At 38.3% G+C, this 18,743-nt stretch overlaps 1 protein-coding gene across 1 annotated transcript in view; it reads left to right on the top strand.

Moving 5' to 3' along the window:
- Positions 1-18,255, top strand: part of RALYL (RALY RNA binding protein like) — a gene marked incomplete at its 3' end in the record, with an annotated part of 175,984 nt that extends 157,729 nt beyond the window's left edge. The window contains exons 4-8 of the mRNA XM_082286476.1: positions 537-584; positions 2,783-2,946; positions 3,602-3,682; positions 13,527-13,640; positions 17,966-18,255. Coding sequence (XP_082142602.1) covers positions 537-584; positions 2,783-2,946; positions 3,602-3,682; positions 13,527-13,640; positions 17,966-18,255 — 697 coding nt within the window. The remainder of the gene's footprint in view (positions 1-536; positions 585-2,782; positions 2,947-3,601; positions 3,683-13,526; positions 13,641-17,965) is intronic.
- Positions 18,256-18,743: the final 488 nt, after the last annotated feature.

The following is an 18,743-nucleotide window of genomic DNA, read 5'->3' on the forward strand; positions in this document are numbered from 1 at the left end:
CTTTTACTTTGTCTCTTTTTGATGAAAATAATTTGGTGGACTCAAGTGCCAGCAAGCAGTCCAACCCTTTTCATGTTTCTCTAAATCAAAGTAACTATCTTAGCTCACCTTCTCACTGATTTCCCACTCTTTCATGTATTTAACTGTCTTTCTACTCCACTGATGGTGCTATGTTAGACCAGAAAAGAAGAGGGTGTCAGTTTTGGAATGCTAACTTCATTTGATCACTCAGAGAATTACACTATAATGATCCTCTAATTACAGAGCTGTCTCACTGTGTTAAATCCTTCCTGTATGTGCTGTCAGCTGTTTACACTGTTCTGCATGCCCCAGACTTCACATTTCCAAATATACAGTGATAGCTGACAATAGCATTGACAAAAATAATTTACATTGTATGGTTGTATAAAATAAGTGGAAGGACTTTGAAGAAGGGGTTGAAATTTGAGAATAAGCCAACATTACCACAGAAGTTTTAATCAGTGTGTATTTTCCTATAAGCCAGTTCATTCTTGTTTTTCTGTGTTTTTCCACAGTGGTTATGTCTTTGATTATGATTACTACAGAGATGATTTCTACAATCGGTATGTGTGCTTATATTTTTGTACATCCTACATAATTTCTAATGTTTGTTTATAATATAATCCCGTCCTTTGGTTAAACAGGTCAGTTCTGATTTTATGTATTATTCATTGCATTATTTCTATTGTGTATCAGAAGACTATTTGAATACGTCAGAGAGAAGATTACCACCCCCAAATGTATGCTTACTAAATAGGTCTTTTGATTTTATCGTTCTCTAAGAGCTTTTGGGGCATTTTCTGTTGGGCACTGGCAAGATCAGAACTGTAAATTTAGAAGGGTGACTGAAAGAAAAGGCATAGTTTTCTGCACATTAGTGATTATTGGGGCAAAAGATTGCTTTGGAACTGAGGAGTTCTCTTTATCATTTTTCATATTACAAGCACAAGGAAAACAGGCACGGAACTTCAGAACTATAAATGGAGGCATTGTTTTTTAAAAGAAAACATATTATTGGAATATATAGAGCTTGATAAAAAAAAAAATCAAGCCCAAAAGCTTTGCATAATTTCATAAACAAAAGTAGGAAGAGATAGACAACAGGAAGAAGAAGAAGAGAATCCCAGATATCCAGAAATAAGAGATCCACAATCACTTAGATAACAGTTCTTTTATATATTTTGAAAAAAGGAAGCATAGTTTCATATTTCACTCTGTTATGTAAACACAAACCATTGGAAGCTAGAAAAAAATCACCTGTGGAGTAACAATCACATACTGAACTTTTGCATGACAGCTTACAACTCTTCAGGAACATTTTTATCCAGTAACACCAAAAAGGAGTTTGTGACCAACCTGCAGTTTATCTAATACGATAAATGATGAGTGGCAATAAACACTAATATTTATGTTAAAAGTAGAAAAAAATGGTTTCGTTTTCATCTTCAAACACAATTCTTTACTTATGCTCACAATGACTAGAAACTGCTCATTTGTGGGAATATTTGAGGCCATGGAGTTCACAGTCAGTGAGTGTGACAGGACCTCTGTGACACATTTTGTAGACAGCTGTGGAAAAGGAAGGAGATGGTTACATTGTCTGTAGGATTAGAGTACAGACAGAACTGTGGTTTGATTTAAGCACTAGGTATGTACTTGCCAGAAAATGGGTTAGAAGATTTAAGTTTGACTCTGCTTCCTGTTTAGCATGCTGTTAGATGCTGTGGTGAGTGAATTACTGTTTCTTGTGTGTCTGTTTTCAAATGTGTATCTGCCTGGCTGGATGACAGTACTCACAACTGTGAAAATTAAACATGCAGTTATAAATTTCCATAATTACTAGTTGCAAGTAAATTTGAGAACATTTTATGAGGATGTTGCTTATCCTTCTGCTTCAGACTCTGAACTGAAAATCTTCATTTTCTGAGCTTTCTTCTCCTGACCTCTCATACCCAGAACCCATAGCTTTTATGTTCTAAATATAACTGTGGCTTTGATTACCTTTTCTACTGCCTTTATTTCCCTCTACACATTTTAGTTATTTGCTATTGATAACTGTATTTTTAGGATTGGGCTATTCTGTTTGGGAACAATAGTTCCTTTTTGTTGTAGAGTTTCTTTTATTGACTGTAGTGGTAAAAGCCTGAATATCTGCCTGCTACAGTGGTTTTGGGTTTAACTTTTTTTTTTTTTAATTTATTAAGCATGGTTGGGTATTTTAGTGTTTCTACACTGATTCATTCTTCAATAAAGAACATATGCAAAGACTTTTTATTTCACAAACTGCAGGATATTTCTTTATGGTGATGCTTGTCTTCAGGAAAGTTCTCTTTTGTACTTTACTTTTGCATCTTTAAAGATAGCAGATAGAAAACTAGAATTTAAGCCATGCATGTAATAAAGGAGCTGAAGTGTCACAACAAAATGTACTGCTGTTGGCTTTCAGCAATGAAATGATGTGGACCTGTGGAAAGCAAGTTATGGATTTTCCATACGGCAAATAGTGGAGTCCCATAATATATCATTCATTTAAATGACACACAAAAAACCTGAGCTGGTCTGTGCACTGGTGTGTGACTGAAATCTGAATAAAGCACTTAATGTGCATAGGTCCTTGAAATCTAATTTGACTTGATATAAAATGATTACAGTTTCAAAGGGTAATTTTCTCAAAGATAACATGCAAATTTAGTTGACAGAGCTTCCATGACATAAAATCACAGAGGGTTTTATGGAGTCCAGCTGACTTAATCTTTTCTAGGTTGTTTGATTACCATGGCCGTGTCCCCCCACCGCCCCGTGCAGTGATTCCACTCAAACGTCCTCGTGTGGCTGTGACAACAACTCGTAGAGGCAAAGGGGTTTTCTCCATGAAGGGAGCATCACGATCCACTTCAAGTGGGGCTTCTTCCTCAGGATCCAAATGTGAGTTGCTCATATCAGTTGAATATTATTGAAACAATGATCCTAGCAATGTCTGCAAACAGAAAGCTTCCACTATATAGCCCTATTGCAGTCATTTCCTACCCTCAGAATCTAGCTTGAAAAACTGGCTTGATTACCGAAGCTTCCAGGCCTTTCCTGCAAGTCAAGGAGCACACTCATAACACTTTTGAAGAAAATTCTTTCAACATTTTACCTGCTCCCTTGGCCTCAGAAAAAGCCTGTTTAAAATCTCCTCTCAACCTGACTGCTCATACACCATGAGATCTTGTGAATAGCTGGTAATAAAACAAAGATAATAATCCTGTTATAGACAGACAGAAGCACATTGATTTCTGTGGAGACTTGAGGGTTGTATGTAAGCTGGTGGGGGTGGACTGGGGGGGCCACGGGAGGTTGGGTTATGTGTACTTTTTTTTACCACATTCCTGTGAGTGTAGAAAGAGGCACAGTGTCTTTCTCTGTTTTAAAGGAAGTTCAAAACAGGATTGGCAACTTGGGGTTATTTAACCCTTTTTTAGTGAGTTTGCCTTAGAAAAGCTGATGAAAAATAGGCATTCCCTCCTCCAAGCTCACCAAGCTCCCCACTCCATAGTATGTCCTGGGAACTTCATCTTCCTCTTCGTGCATCTTTCAGCACCCACCCGTCTTCCCCTGCCCCTTATGTGGAGTGATACTGTCCTTGGAAGCGTCACTGGAAGAGGAAGAGAAAGATCAGGTAGGGATCAGATATTAGAAAGAATGAAGGAACTTCAATAAGTCTTTTGCAGTACTAGAGTGGCCAGCAAAACATCATGCTGTCTTACATACAACCGTGAAATAATTGAATCCATCAACAGTACATCTTACTGCCAGAGGAGTTAATTATGGCATCAACAGGACCCAGTCAAATACTCTGTTTGAATAACATATTCAAATCTCGCATGCTAGTATCTAATAAAGAAGGTGGACCTCTAGTGAGCCCACTAGGATCCATTCTTGGTCCTATTGTATGACCTGATGATATCAGAGACATTGAAGGAAAGCATGAAATAAACATGTAAATGCATGTGACTGAAAAAATGGACATGTGGTAAACACAGCTAAAGATAGTGTTGTACACTCAGGAACAAGGAGCTCAAGACATTCCTTGGAGAGGATGATTTTCTGACAATGAGAGGCTCTGTAGCCTGTACAGTTAAATCACTCACAAGTCTCCAGGGAATTAATGGGTGGGATATCCATTACCACTAACAGGAGCTTTGATGCCTAACACACAGGAAGACATCTAAATTTAGATGTCATATTATGAAGCTCACTCAGACCCTAAGAGTAGCAGCTCGGAGTAGCAATGCTTCCTTTGTTCTCTGGAGAATGATCATGAGTCTAGACATTTTCATACAAACCTTGAAGTAACCTCTTCCTCAATAGTTTAAGTAATAAATTGTGTTTTCTTCTATTATTTTAAAAGAAAGTATACAGCTCAAGATCTTCACTTCAGAAAACTTAGAACTTAAATTACTTTGTTAATCCTTTTCAGTCCTTGAATCTTTGGGTTTTCACAAAGTGAATCAAAGCTTTAGTTAGATCTCATTTGTTCATCATTTACCTTTGTTTTAGCTATATAAATATTTGTAGTATCGGTGCAGTCAAATCACTAATTGTCCTAAAGTATGCTCTAATAAGGATGGGCTTTTTCGACTCACTTTGCCATGAAAAGAGAGATCATTTTCAGATAAGTTTTTTATTTATTTTTCTCGTTGTCCAGAACAAGAATAACTAAAAAATTCTTCTAGAGAGCTGAGGATCTTAGTATCCCAATAGATGACAAGAAAAGCTCTCACGCAGAAATCTGAATTTCCATTGTAGTGAATGAGACAGAGAATATTACATCAACATATAGATATTTATTCCTCAGAACTCATGCAAAATTTGCTTTATTTCTTCTGCATTTCAAGAAATATTTTGTAGTACTGTGTCAGGACTTAAGTAATGCATAGCATAGATTATAGGATTCAACCTTTGTTCAAGTATCCCCAGACACTTGCTATAAGATTTCCAAAACATTGCCTGCATAATACAGCAAATATTGCAGAACCTGTAAATTATTTAATGGAAGTGCAATCAGGAGTGTCCAGATCCAAACAGGCAGTGTTATGCCCCAGTGAAAACATCCTGATCTATGTATTCAGTTGTGGTCTGAATTCTAAAAGTGTCAGTCTAAGAGCTCCAGGTGACAAGATCATCCTTGGATCCAGGTCTTTAACTGAAGGAAGAGCTGCAAGATGCATCACTAAAAACATGGGCTGACATTTTGACCTTTGTTAGGTTTCTACCCTCAATTCATTGCAATGACAATTGGAACACAAATGCAGAGACTTTTTATTGTGATGAAATAAATTGCACAAAATATTCTTTCTGCATGCAGCACATCTTTAAAAGGAGTCAGACACACAGTGTACAGATTTTCATGCCTAATTTTCCTGTAAAATTACTTCCCTTTTTGTCAATTCTGGTCAAACCATCATAAATGTAGAAATATGATTTTGTTGACTTGGTCAGGAATGTAATCAGCTTATTGTAAGACCTTATCAGAGAAATAGCAGAGCCATTCCCTTAGAAGCTTCAATTTGGAAAGTAGATAATGTATGTTTTGCATCTTCCTTTGACACTTTCTTGGAAAAGTTGATTATATTGAATTGTGGAAGGACGCAATTTAATATTTTGTAGCCCCTCACTCTACATTGCTAATCTGGACCCCTTGACCTAATGCACTGTGCTTCTAATAGTAATTTATTGTTAGTTAAATAAAGGATTTCTTCAATAAGGAGAAACATGGTTCATGGGAAGGAAACTATTTTGAGTTTTAATGAAATTTAAGACCATAAAACAGCTTAATTGCAAGTTTAGAATTAACAGTGTCAAAATGGTACTGCCTATGCTTGAAAGATTTCACCCCCTGTAGTGGTTTGGTCCAAAGTACTCATTACTGTTTACCTTCTGTGAGATAAGAATTAGGAGAAACTCAAAGCAGGCACCAAACTTGAAAGAATATAAAGAAGTTTATTAACAGACCTAAAATAAGAAAAAAAGTCATACCACACCTTCAGAACACTTCTCCTCCCCCCCACCTTTCTCCCTTCTCCCACTGACAATGTAAAAAGACAACCCTTGAGATGTTCAGTCTGTTTACCACTTCCATAATAACTTTGTTCAGTCCATTTAGGAAGAGGAGTCTCTCTTGCCCATGCTATGAAAACATTATCACAATGAGACAGCCGCCCGGGTTGGTTCTCTGCTCGCATGTGACTCCCTTCCCCCGACTTGCAGCTTTTCCCACAACTGTTTTCGAGAGTCCACTCTTGAATTACTGGGGTACAATTTTAAAGTTGAGCCGTTCAGAAACAAAAGTTCTCTTCACCCATCTCTGGGAGCATTTCATCTCTAAGAATAGCAGCCCTCCTCCTTCCCTGGGAGCAGAGGGTCCTCCTCATCTTCATCTCTAGGACTATCTCTGGGAGCATCTCTAGGAACTGAGGTCTTCTCCTTTTCCATTTGGAGCAGAAGTCCTCATCGCTTCCACCTCTCCCTGTTCAAACTTCTCATGAAATTACAGCTGCTTCAGCATCTGCCTATCTCAGCGCAGGTGCTTTTGCTCACAAGTACAAGTTGAACGCTCCACCCCCCATGCCTTCATGAAATTACAACGGGTACTCTGATACATCATAGCTTTACAACAGAATTTCAGCTTTAAGCATCTCCTCTTTCTTCTCCCTCAGGTTTTCAGCTCTTCACAGCACTAAAAGGGTTAATCTCACCCGGGCCTTGCAGCTGGAATTTCGCTTATCGCTGTTGGTCACACGATCTTTTGCTGGACAGCTGTGGGCAGCTTCAGCTGAGTCTTGGCTGCACTGGAGAGGAGGAGCCGGGCTGCTCGGGCTGCACAGAGCAGGGCTGGGGGGGGGGTTCCATGGCTGGAACAGGTCCATCGGCTCCAGGATGGCCGTGGCCCGGCCCAGCCTGGCCAAGCAGGGCCTGGGCTGGGCCCGCCGGCCCCCGCACGGGGCCTGCAGCCACCTGTGCCAGTGCTGGAAACGAGAGAGAGCTCTGCCTGGGGTTAGTCTGTTCTTAAGTGTGGATCACAGAGGCGGTCACAACTTTAAGTGGCTTAAAGAATTGTCCATATTCAAACTGGCCAGCTGATAGGTTTTATCAGGTCACAGAGGAAGCTGTAAGCACCCCTTCACAAGAACATCACTTCCGAGACTATGCTTTGCTAACCCATGACACCCCCATATAGCAAAACTCTCATGAGATGACTTCCCCTAAGACATTTCTTAAGATGTAAGTAGAAATCTCATAGATGTAACGCTTCACACTCAGACTGGATCCAGAAAATGAACCCATACATGTCATATTAAGGATCACAACGTGGGAGATCCCCTAAGTGAAATCACCAGAATCAAAAGGATTCTCTTCTGAAAAACAGCAATCCAAAGGCAGAAATTTATTGTTGAGCAAAGATATTACAAAAAACATAGTACCAAAAATGCCTTGCTCAATGATGAACACATCTGCAAAGATAACATCTGCCAGCACAGTAAACTCCTGTTTGACTGAAAAGTGACAATATGTGTTTTAAATTTGTGTCCAAAACACAAAATACATTAGGAAGATTTGACTTCTTTCCTAAATCTATAATTTTTTCAGGAGCAGTTATCAATATTTTGTTTTCTTTTTAACTCCAAAGACTAGAAAAACATAAATCAGCATTTCCAAATTACCAGAAGTAACTCACAAAATTAAACATGTTGGTGGGTAAATCACACATAGTAGTTCTTCATATTAATGGTATGTTAATGGTATGAAGCAGTACATTCAAATTGCTATTTAGAACTGAGAAAAGCTCACTTTCTCTGACAATGCAGAAATTGAAGGTCTCAGAGTATGCACTTTCATTTTACACTGCTGAAATCAGGAAGAAAATATTAATCAAATCTTTTATACTCTGTGATTGAAATTAAGGCATAGACACTTAGGACGTTAAAATATGTATTGAATTATGTCTTTAAATGAATTAATGTTGACTCATAGAGTTTATATTTGGCTTCATCAGCTGATCCATTTTTCAGTGATACCTAAAGTAATAAAATATGATAAAATATTTTATATTAAACATGAAGGGCTTAGATAAAAATGCATGACATTTCTTTCCAAAGAAATCTGAATCATGCTTTGTGGATGAATCAATTTGCAGTTACTGAAAAAAAATGTTTCAAAATACAGCTGTAGTTCAATGGTAGGCCTTTCATTTTTAAAATGTGACTGACCTTAATTTTATATCTCCTGTTATGCACTGGATGTGGCTTGTCTCCTTTAGTGTTAGATGCTTCAGTGAAAGATGTATTCTGGAAGGCCACAAAGGGCTGGAAAGGGTCACTGAATCAAATTCCTAACTCTTGCAAGTAGCATCATCCTTTAATCCTTTCAGATACATTTTAAAGATAGTTTGTTTTTTTCTGTCTCTGTTTCTTCTAATTTCCAGCTTAGTTTGTTTCTCATTTGTTCACATTCTTTTTTTTTGTGACAACACTGTCTTAGTATAAAAGTAGTATTTCTTTTTGCCTTTTTTTATCTTCAGCAAACAAGCAAAACTCTTCTGTCACTCTACAGGCTTTCCGTTTTTATGGTCATCTTCACAGCTGTTCTCCACTTGTACCTGCTAGAATTCAGTGATTCAACTTGTACTCACCAGCTCCTCATACAAAGACATTGTACTTCTCCATCTTTAGCAGTACATCATCTGACACATCCTAGCACTGCATTTTCCTTCTCGTGGCTGTATATAGTGATAGTCTATTATCAACCCGAGGATAATTCCGTCACTGTCTTTTTCTGCTGATGAGCTTTGGTGCTGAGAGTAGAAGTTCTGCTGTTAAGTGTAGGATTTTTTTTCAGTGCAATTGCATGTCACCATTTTTTCTAATGTAATATTCCTTAAAATCACCTGACCTCTTCATCCATTTCAGTTTACTCTGAAAAGATATCTTTCAATTTCATGTCATCAGAAAATTACATTTTTGCATCAGAGTTGTTCAAGACATTTAGCCATTTTGGTGCCAGTGCTTGAGAAATTTCATTAGTTATTTCTGTCCTTTTCAATATGTGCATTTCTGTCACCTGCTGGCCTTTGTTTATCTGCTAATTGGGAAAAAATTACCCAACAGTAAGTTACTTTATTTTCCTGTTCTGTCATTCAAAAGCAGATGAACAGATATTTTGGACACATGCAGCTCAGGTCATGTTTACCAACAGCTTTATTTCTTGCCTAAGATCAGTTTAAAAAAATCCATGTTGTTTTAAAGGGAAATTTATACACTCAAAGCAGGGCACCTGGAGCACAGAATTTATAATCTTTACATTTTATGTTTGTCATAACACTGCTTTAAAAGCCTGAAGTTCTTCCCAAGTGCTATTCTACTGAATCACAGACTCACAGAATGGCTGAGTTTGGAAGGGACCTCTGCAGCTCCTCTGGTGCAAGTGCCCTGAAAAGAAAATTCCCCAGGACTGTCTGACCACATCCATGGGAAAAAAAAAAATAAAATTCCTGTGTTAAGATGAAATTTCACATGCTTTAATTTATGACAAAGTTCTTTGGTGTGTCAGTGGGGTCTACTGAGAAGAGTCTGGCTTTGTTTTCTTCATTCTCTTTTATACTGGGGGCCCAGAGGTAGACACAGTACTCCAGATGTGGCCTCACAAGTGCTAGGTAGAGTGGTGTGCTGGGTTAGGCTGGGGTAGAGTCAATTTTCTTCACAGTAGCTACTATGGGGCTGTGTTGTGAATTTGTACTGGAAGCAGTGTTGATGACACGGGGATGTTTTAGTTACTGCTGAGCTTACACAAGGTCCTTCTTTGCTTCACCCCACCCCACCAATGAGCAGGCCGGGGGCACAAAGAACTGGGACGGGACACACCTGGGGCAGCTAACCCCAGATGGCCAAAGGGATGTTCCAGACCATGGTATCATGTTCAACAAAAAATTATGGGGAAGGGTGGCCAGGGCTTGCTAAGGGCATCTGTCAGGTGGTGTTTTCATTTGCACCACTTCTGCTTCTTGGACTTTATTTCTTTCTCTGTTATTTTCCTTTTCATTATTATTATTATCATTATTATTATCATTATCAAAATCATCATCATCATCATCATCATATTGTATTTCAATTAATAAACTGTTCTTATCTCAACCTATGAGTTTTCTCACTTTTACCCTCCTTATTTTCTTTCCCCCATCCTTCTGGGTGTTAGAGAGAAGTGAGCAACTGTGTGGTGCTTAGTTGCTAGATGAAGTTAAACTGTGGCAAGGAAAAGATCTGGCTCATGCTCAACTTATTTTTCATCACAATCCTTCATAATTTGTCTTTGGTAGTTGCTCCTTACTACAGAAATAACCACTACACTATAATTGAGAGTGGAGTTTCTCTAGGAGAATAATTTCAATGACATTTTACCTTTCTCTGCAAGGTAAAACAATAAGCAATTCAAGTAATTGCACCATCACAATGTTGGAAACAGAGTGAAAATGTGGAACTTGTGCAGATTGGTTGAGATTTTTTTCTCTTTTTTCTTTCAGTCCACTTAAGTGTTAACTTGAAGCAATTGACTCTATGAACACAGAATCACAGAATCATTTAGATTGGAAAAGACCTACAAGATCATCCAGTCCAGCCTTTACTGATCACGACCTTGTCAACTAGACCATAGCACTAAATGTCACAGACAGTGGTTTCTTGAACCTCTCCAGGGATGGTGATTCCACAACCTCCCTGGGCAGTCCATTCCAATGTTTAACAACCATTTCCATAAAGAAATTACTTCTCATATCCAACCTGAACCTCCCCAGATGCAGCTTGATGCTACATCCTCTTGCCCTATCACTAGTTATCTGGGGGAAGTAGATATCTCCCACCTGGCTACAGCCTCCTTTCAGGTTGTTGTAGAGAGTGATAAGGTCACCCCTGAGCCTCCTTTTCTCCAGGCTAAACAACCCCAACTCCCTCAGACACTCCTCATATGAATTACCCTCTAGACCCATCACCAGCCTCATTGCCTTCATTGCCCTTCTCTGGAGACTCTCCAGCACCTCAGTCTTTCTTCAACTGAGGTGCTTAGAACTGGACACAGCACTCGAGGTGTCTCACCAGTGCTGAGTACAGAGGGACAATCACTGCCCTGCTCATGCTGGTCACACTATTGCTGATACAGGCCAGGATGCCATTGGCCTTCTTGGCCACCTGGGCACACACTGGCTCATGTTCAGCTATCTGTTGCCCAGCACGCCCTTGTCTTTTTCCTCTGAGGTTTGTTCTTTGAATCTTCATTGTTGTCTTGTTCCTTCTGGTGCCGTCTTCTTCCCAACCTAGTTTTTCCAGAGACACCACATGGAAGCCCCTGTGCAGCAGACCTGAGGTGAACAGCAGCCCTATGCATGTGCCTGTTTCCTTGTCAACTCAGATATGCAAATGTTTTCTGTTTTGCTTAGTAGACTGGAAATAAATACCATTAGGTCCTTGCAGTGTCACTTCTGAGTTTGCACCTTTTGGACTTGGCCAGCCTGCAGTTTGCTAGTCAAGGGAGCATCCCTGACACATCAGTTTGGCTGCATGAAATGTGTTGCCAGCTGGCTTCATAGTGGGTTGCTGCCAAGACTTAGCATTCCCCGTTGGAGCAATTCCCACCATTTCACTCTGGATTCTGAGCTACCTTGCTACTCCAGCATGGACCAGCCACTGCCCCTGGGGGATCAGTAACCTTCTAAATATACAGTCGTCAGAATCTTAACATTTTGTTTCAGATCTGTGGGATTGGATAGTGACCCGTTAAAGCCTTGCTCTATAAATACACAAAATAATTCCATCATATACTGTATAGCATATAAGAGTCTAGCATGAAGGTTAGTTTTATGCTTTTTTCTTTAAGTCTTTCTGTTCATTCAGTGTGAGATTGGAGGTTTCAGCCTATGATAGTGTGAGATAATGCAATTTCTCAATATGAACACATGATTAAACAAGTGCATTACCACATATAGCAACCTACTCCCTTTAGCTGACATGTTACACTATACATGACTCATATTCTAAGATAAAAGTCTTTGGTTTCAGCCTCAGTGAATATGCTACAAGTTTGGAATAAGGCTGATTTGCAGCAAAATCATACTCATTAATTACCACTGAAGCAGGCATTAGCTTGTCTTCACACTTCACCATCAAATTGATTCCCCAATACAAATTACCATGAGACACCATGATAACAGACGTGGCCGAGGATCAATGAATAGGACTGATGTAGTATGATGCAAACAGAAGACCCTTTTGACAGAAAGGGAACATGTCCTTCCTAGCAGAACATCCCTTTTCCCTGGCTCAGTAAGGGCCCTCCTGTGTGTGTGTGTATCCGTGTATCCATGCTCTCGATACACACACCAAAGCCAATGAACATCCTCCTACAGCAATGGTGGAGGAGTAACATAGCTCAGTGCTCTTCCACTGCCAATCCCTCACAGTGACGGTCCCTTTCTTCCTACAAGAATTGTAAGAGTGACAGCTCTGTTGCCTACTCCCTTTATAAATGGCTTTCTTCTCCCTTGCTAGCACAGGGATTTTCTTCTCTTGAACTTTTCCACATGATATCCTAGCACAAAACAGGCAAGTGAATTTGATTGGACCACCTTCGGAGCATAAAACACATGTTCTGATAATGCCAAAATAATGAGGTAATTAATGAGGGCTTCAGCACTGTTTCTTTTGAAGCCAAAACACCTCTAAAGCAGTTACTCCTTCTTAGGTTAGACAATGGGAGTGCAATAATGAACAAAAATGAAGAGTAAAGCAGTGCAACAAAGACTTGGAGACTTCAGTTAATAATTTATAGGTGATGCCTCCATGTCCTTGGATGTAATCATGAAGTGAAATATTTTTATATGTTATCCATAGCTAGAAAAAATACAAGAAATTGCCAACTGAAACTGAACTGACAGCTTTGGAAGCAACAAAACTTGACATCTCTTGCAATGAGTTTTTGGCTGGAACATAACCTTGCATCCCTGGCTTCCCTAGCACTTATATTACCATTCACTCCTGCTGAGGAATACATACTGCTACTGTAGGGGATTTTTTTTTATTGTCTGTATTATTACAAAATAGTCCAGCAAAGTAACATTGCAAGACTGTGACCTGTCTATCCAATTTGAATCATTCTTTCACTATAGGCTGTTTTTAAGTAAAAGTTACTTGGATTTATGAAGAATACCTTTGAGATGTTTTTCCTGAAATTATTACAGAGCAACACACCTTACATGAACTCTTGCCATTAAGGCTTAGAATCCTGTCTTTTTCTAGGATTCAGCATTTTTAACTAACAATGTTATTTTAAAAGCTGAATCTCTAAAAATATTGACAAAAATGATGGAGTAGAATTTCTGCTAGACAGAAAAGAAAAAAAAGAACATGTTTTGCTTGGGTGGGGAATGTTACTACAAATATGGTTTATTTCATGTTTTGCATTCTGCTCTCTTTCCACAGTGAAATCAGACGAGTTGCAAACAATCAAGAAAGAATTAACTCAAATCAAAACAAAAATTGACTCCTTGCTAGGGAGACTGGAAAAGATTGAGAAGCAGCAAAAAGCTGAAGCAGGTAGGTAAAAGCCATTTTTAGTGAAATGAATAAAATTAGAACCTCTTTACTAGTCAAGCAGACAGACCAAAGAGAACGGAACCTTTTTGAAATTTTGGTACATATGGAGGCCTGAAGCAAGGAAAATTAACTCTCAGGTAGAAGTCCTGTGAGGATAAATTAATATTCTTCACAGAGCAAGCATCATCATTTAATAATTGTTTTTTATGGTATAATAAGAAAAATTATCTTTCTAGATGTTCTGGAAACAAAACATCACTAAAAAACTGACTGAACAGAATTAAGCTAGAGGTTGTTGACTGTGGGGGTGCTTGTGCTAAGCACATTAAGGATTAATAGATGGTGTATATCAAGAATTATTGCCTGGGCAGTAGGCAATACTGCACAAGTTGAAGCAAGGAAAAATTTCTGTTTGATATAAGGAAGAGATGCAACTAATCAGTATAGTGAGTTGACCAGAAAGACCATAGTGGCTGCATCCTTGGGAACACTCAAAATTCTTTGGGCTCAGGACCCATGGACCTGGGCCAAACTTTGAGTTCGTCCCTAATTTGTAGAGGGATTAGACTTGGAGACTTCAGAGATGCTGTCCAACCTCAGGTATTGAGTGAAGCTGTGGCCTCTTTGTAAAACCGGTTACACCTACACAGTTTAGCTTTTTTCTCACTTAAAAAGTTTTAGTTTTAGGCAAACTTTGGGAATAAAAAAAATCCAACACTAATTTATAATTTAATCAAGAGCTTTATTACTGTCATTGCAGTGTTCATTTTGTTAGATGAATGATCTCACCTGGCAGCACTTTAAAGTCATCCTGAGAGTTATAAGGTTGTATGTTCACCATGGTGTACATAAAAACAATCTCAGTTCTTATGCCTCTCTGTGGTATTTTCTTTGCTATTTCCTTACAGATCACATGGTATATGTTTGTACAGAAGTTGTGTACTAGTGAGTTGATTTTGTGAAAGCCAGCAGGGAAATGGAAGCCTTATCTCATGAAAAACTCACCCCTCCATTCTGTGATAAAACCTTTTTATGAATTTTGTGTGAAATGTGTGAAAGAAATTCTGCCTCAGAACCCACAAGTACCTGAGTGTCTGAACAGTCAGTTACATGAAGCCAAAAACCCATCAGAACACATAAAGAGAATTCCATCAAGACTGTCTAAAACTGGAATTAGCAGTTGAGGGTTACAAACCCTACACAGTCAAAATAGGAATTTAAATCTGGATCCTTCCTGTTCCCAACTTTAAAAAAAAACAAACAAAAAAACCACAAAACAAAAACCTACCTTTTCTTTACAATCATTTTCTAAGTTGACAGACAAGGTCCAGTCCCCCATCTGTTACAGTTTATCTCACAAAGTTGAGGGCTTTTTTCAAGTCTAAGGTAAACCGTTAGTACAGAATGTGATTATCTCTTTCAGGAGAACTGCGCACAATATGTATTCATTAGACTCTATTTTGTACTTTATGCAAGTTAGATAAAAGTTGGTATAATTGGTGAAGACGTAATTGCAAGGCATTCCATTGAATCACTTGTGCACTGAAATACTCTGAGACCATGCATCCATAACTTGGGGAGCTTTTTATAAAAAATCCATTACTATGCAAAACAATCTGCACATCATTGTACTTTGATATCCAATTTTCAGTTTTGCTAAAGGACTGTAGTGAACCCATTTAAATAGAAATCAGCTCAAAGAGGAAAATGTTGATTCGTATTGAATCATGGTCATATGCCTTTTGAAGACAAGCAATGAATATCCTCAGAGATTAAAAAACGTTTTCAAAATATTGATGTTTTAAGACATTGGGTGCAGAATCCATGCCTCATATTCTTTGCTTCTCATTGGAGAATGTGAGGAGACATACACAGAGATACCAGTAAGCATGGAACCTCCTTTGAGTCTCCTGACCTGATGAGAAGGGTTATAGAGCCTCGGTGATTAGTCTGCAGATTCAAAAAGATTTGTGTAACTACATCAGTAGCTGAACTATTTCAACTAGAGTGTCAGATGGGAGATGATGAGATGATTTTGTTCCTTCTCTATGGTTTGGCAATATTATTTCTTACTTTCTTCTGCCAGAAGGTGTAGCCTCACTAAGACTGGAATCAGAGAGAGGATCTGTGTCTCACTTACGTAAAGCAAAAATTGAGCCATCATCTTGCCCTTTTGGTTTTCTGAGTTTGAATCACTCTCCTGAAGAATATTTAAGTTTTAATCTTAAAAGTTGTTACATCTGGAGGAATGTGATGTTACAGGCTGGACAAGCTCAGTGCATACATTGGTTACTGCTCTACAGCTGCCTGAAAACTCTCCTTATAGTAACAGCTGATGTTCTGTTTTTTCTGTTATCAACCCCTAACCTTTCCAATAGGGGGAATATAGAAAATAGGATTTCCTGTACATAGGAAAACTGTAGAAATAACTCCTTTGTTTGCAAAAATCTGAACTGGGAAGCCGGGAATAAGGTGTTCTGATGAGAAAATAAATGTTAGAGAATATTCTTCCTGTGATATTAGAAATTAGGCTCTAATTAGGCTGAAAGTTAGGAACTTAAGTTTAACTTCTCAGAAGAGCCCAAAAGAGATGGGTACTGAGATGGTATTTTAGCCTCCTCTGAAGAACCCAGTCTATCTTCTCATTAAGACAATTAAGTAAGTGACCTAATTTTTTAGCAGCTGTATCCTAGTAGGTTTCCCATTTAAGTGTATTTTCTGTCAATTCAGCAACCCTGTGTTTAAAAGCCTTAAACAAAGTTGATTCAGTTGTTATTGCCAGAGCTGAGTGATCTCAGAAGTGGTTTAAAACAGGAAGTGGTAGGGCCAGAAATAGTAGGTATAGGTGATTCAATCCACATTTAAGGCAAGTAGCACAATCATTTATAACTAGCATAGCATTGTCTGGAGCATCTTACCAACAGAAGATGAAGCTCCATGGGCCGAATCTTCTGCTAATACATGTGACTACAGTACTGTTGAAGCAGCTGTCTAAGATGACTTTGTATTCTTTAAAACTAAGAATCTTTCTGAAGACATCAGGTGACTGAGGGAGGAAAGCTCAATTGTTCTGTTTCTTCAGTAAATGAAGTTGAAAATGAGGGACTAAAGGCTAATGAAGACTAAAGACATGAATGTAAGTGGCAAAATAAGTGTGCAAAGTCAAAAGGTAAACAAAAAATCTTGGTTTAAGACTATGGAACAGAAAAATTCAATCAGATTTGAATATTATGTGTAGCTATAATGTATGGTAAAATAATAATATGCTCATAGAGCTTCAAAAATATAGACCTTCAAGGCAATCCTTGATTCATTGATGGTCCAACAAGATAGGCAATGAACTACTAGTGTTACAGAACAGTCATTTTTACAAAGGAAGAAATGCTTTGTTCTGGGAATTTTGTCATTGATCACTCTCAGACTGAAAAGATACTGTTTTTCTAGCTACATGCAACCAATTCTCTGGCCCTATTCACCTTGAGCACATAAAGTTTTTCATATAAGTTCCTGATGTGCATAGGAATAAGACTCTGATCCCTCCAAATATTCTTCTGGCCAGTCTGTCTCTGTCATTCTTTCATCAGTCCTCCTCAGGATTTCTGCTGTTTGGATGAAGTTCCTCAGCATATCCAGGAGTTTTCACAATACCTAGTCACAACAACGCAGCTACCCTCATGAAGACAAGAACAGATTCTTCAGGCCTCCATGGAAATGGTCTTTCTTTTCACCAGTTCTCAAAAAATATAGGAAGCCAATATTTGGTTGACTGGAGGGGGGCATTCTCCAGTTACTTCAGCACATTATACCAATGAGGAGTAACTGATACTTTACTCCATAAAAAAACATGTTTACCTGTCTAAAAGGATTTGTTAATTTCCCGTATGGCTGTTGAGATATATTCACAGTAAATTCACACAAATTCTTGTTCATTTATTGGCAATTAACAGCCTTCTGCTTCTCAGAGCATAAGGATTTATGTACTTCTCATTGGCTGGACATGAATAAATATATGGTGACTATGCCAGTTGTAATCCAAGGGAAAGTCAAGTACAGAAAATCAAAAAGCTGGATCTATTGGTAAATCAAGCCTTCATCCACTGCATGGCATAGATGAGGTAATGACCATATTGATATTGTGATTGATTTATGCACTAATTTTTGAAAGACAAATTTTCAATCGTATTTGCCTGGTAGATATTATCACACCAAATTTTACAAAGCTAACACACCTGGAGATGGAAGTTTAGGTTTCTTCTGCAGAGCACTTTCCTTTGCCACCAATAGGAAAGGTTACTGAATCTCTATAGAGTATGTTTTCCTTACAGAAGCCCAAAAGAAACAAATGGAAGATAATGCTGATTTGATTCAAGAGGAATGCATATCAGAGAATGCAGATAACTCTACAGAAGAGCCAATTGAAGGAGGGCCAGATGCAGATGGGGATGGAGAAGATATGACTGATGGGATAGAGGAGGATTTTGATGAGGATGGCAGCAATGAGCTGGTAAGGAATAATCATGCCATGTCTGTCTATATGGTTCCTACAAGTAACCACAGAGAACCAACAGTCTGGATTAACAAAATAAGCTCACAGCAGCACTGTGGTGTTCTGTAACTAGTGCCTAGACCTATACGCCTCATACACTGTAATATCGATTAAGCATAGGAACCTCTGAGGAGAAACAAGAAAAATATATTTTACTACACTTGATAATTTCAGAAAGGAAATAAAATGTAGTTTATATTGCTCTACATTTATAATTTTACCTATATAAAAATGTAGTGTGCTATTTTTTCTTTTCCTTTTTTATCTGGTGCATTTCAAAATTAAATAAGATTCTAAAATGGTGAACTTTTTCATTAGTAAACATGTGCTTCCCACAGTCCCAAGTCCCTATCTTCCATGTATATACCCTGCAGGCTGTATTGACAGATACAGATTTTTTGGATGGAAGGATTTTTCCTTAAGACATTTTGGCTAACAAATGTTTGGGTTTTCAGCCTGAGGCTGCACCTTTGATGAAATACCCATTATGGTGCTAAACTCCTAAGTTCTTCTAGAACAACATTAAAAAATATTTGGAATGTCAGATTTATACCTTT

This window comes from Coloeus monedula (genome assembly GCF_965178545.1).
Source record: "Coloeus monedula genome assembly, chromosome: 1".
NCBI classification, from domain to species: domain Eukaryota; kingdom Metazoa; phylum Chordata; class Aves; order Passeriformes; family Corvidae; genus Coloeus; species Coloeus monedula.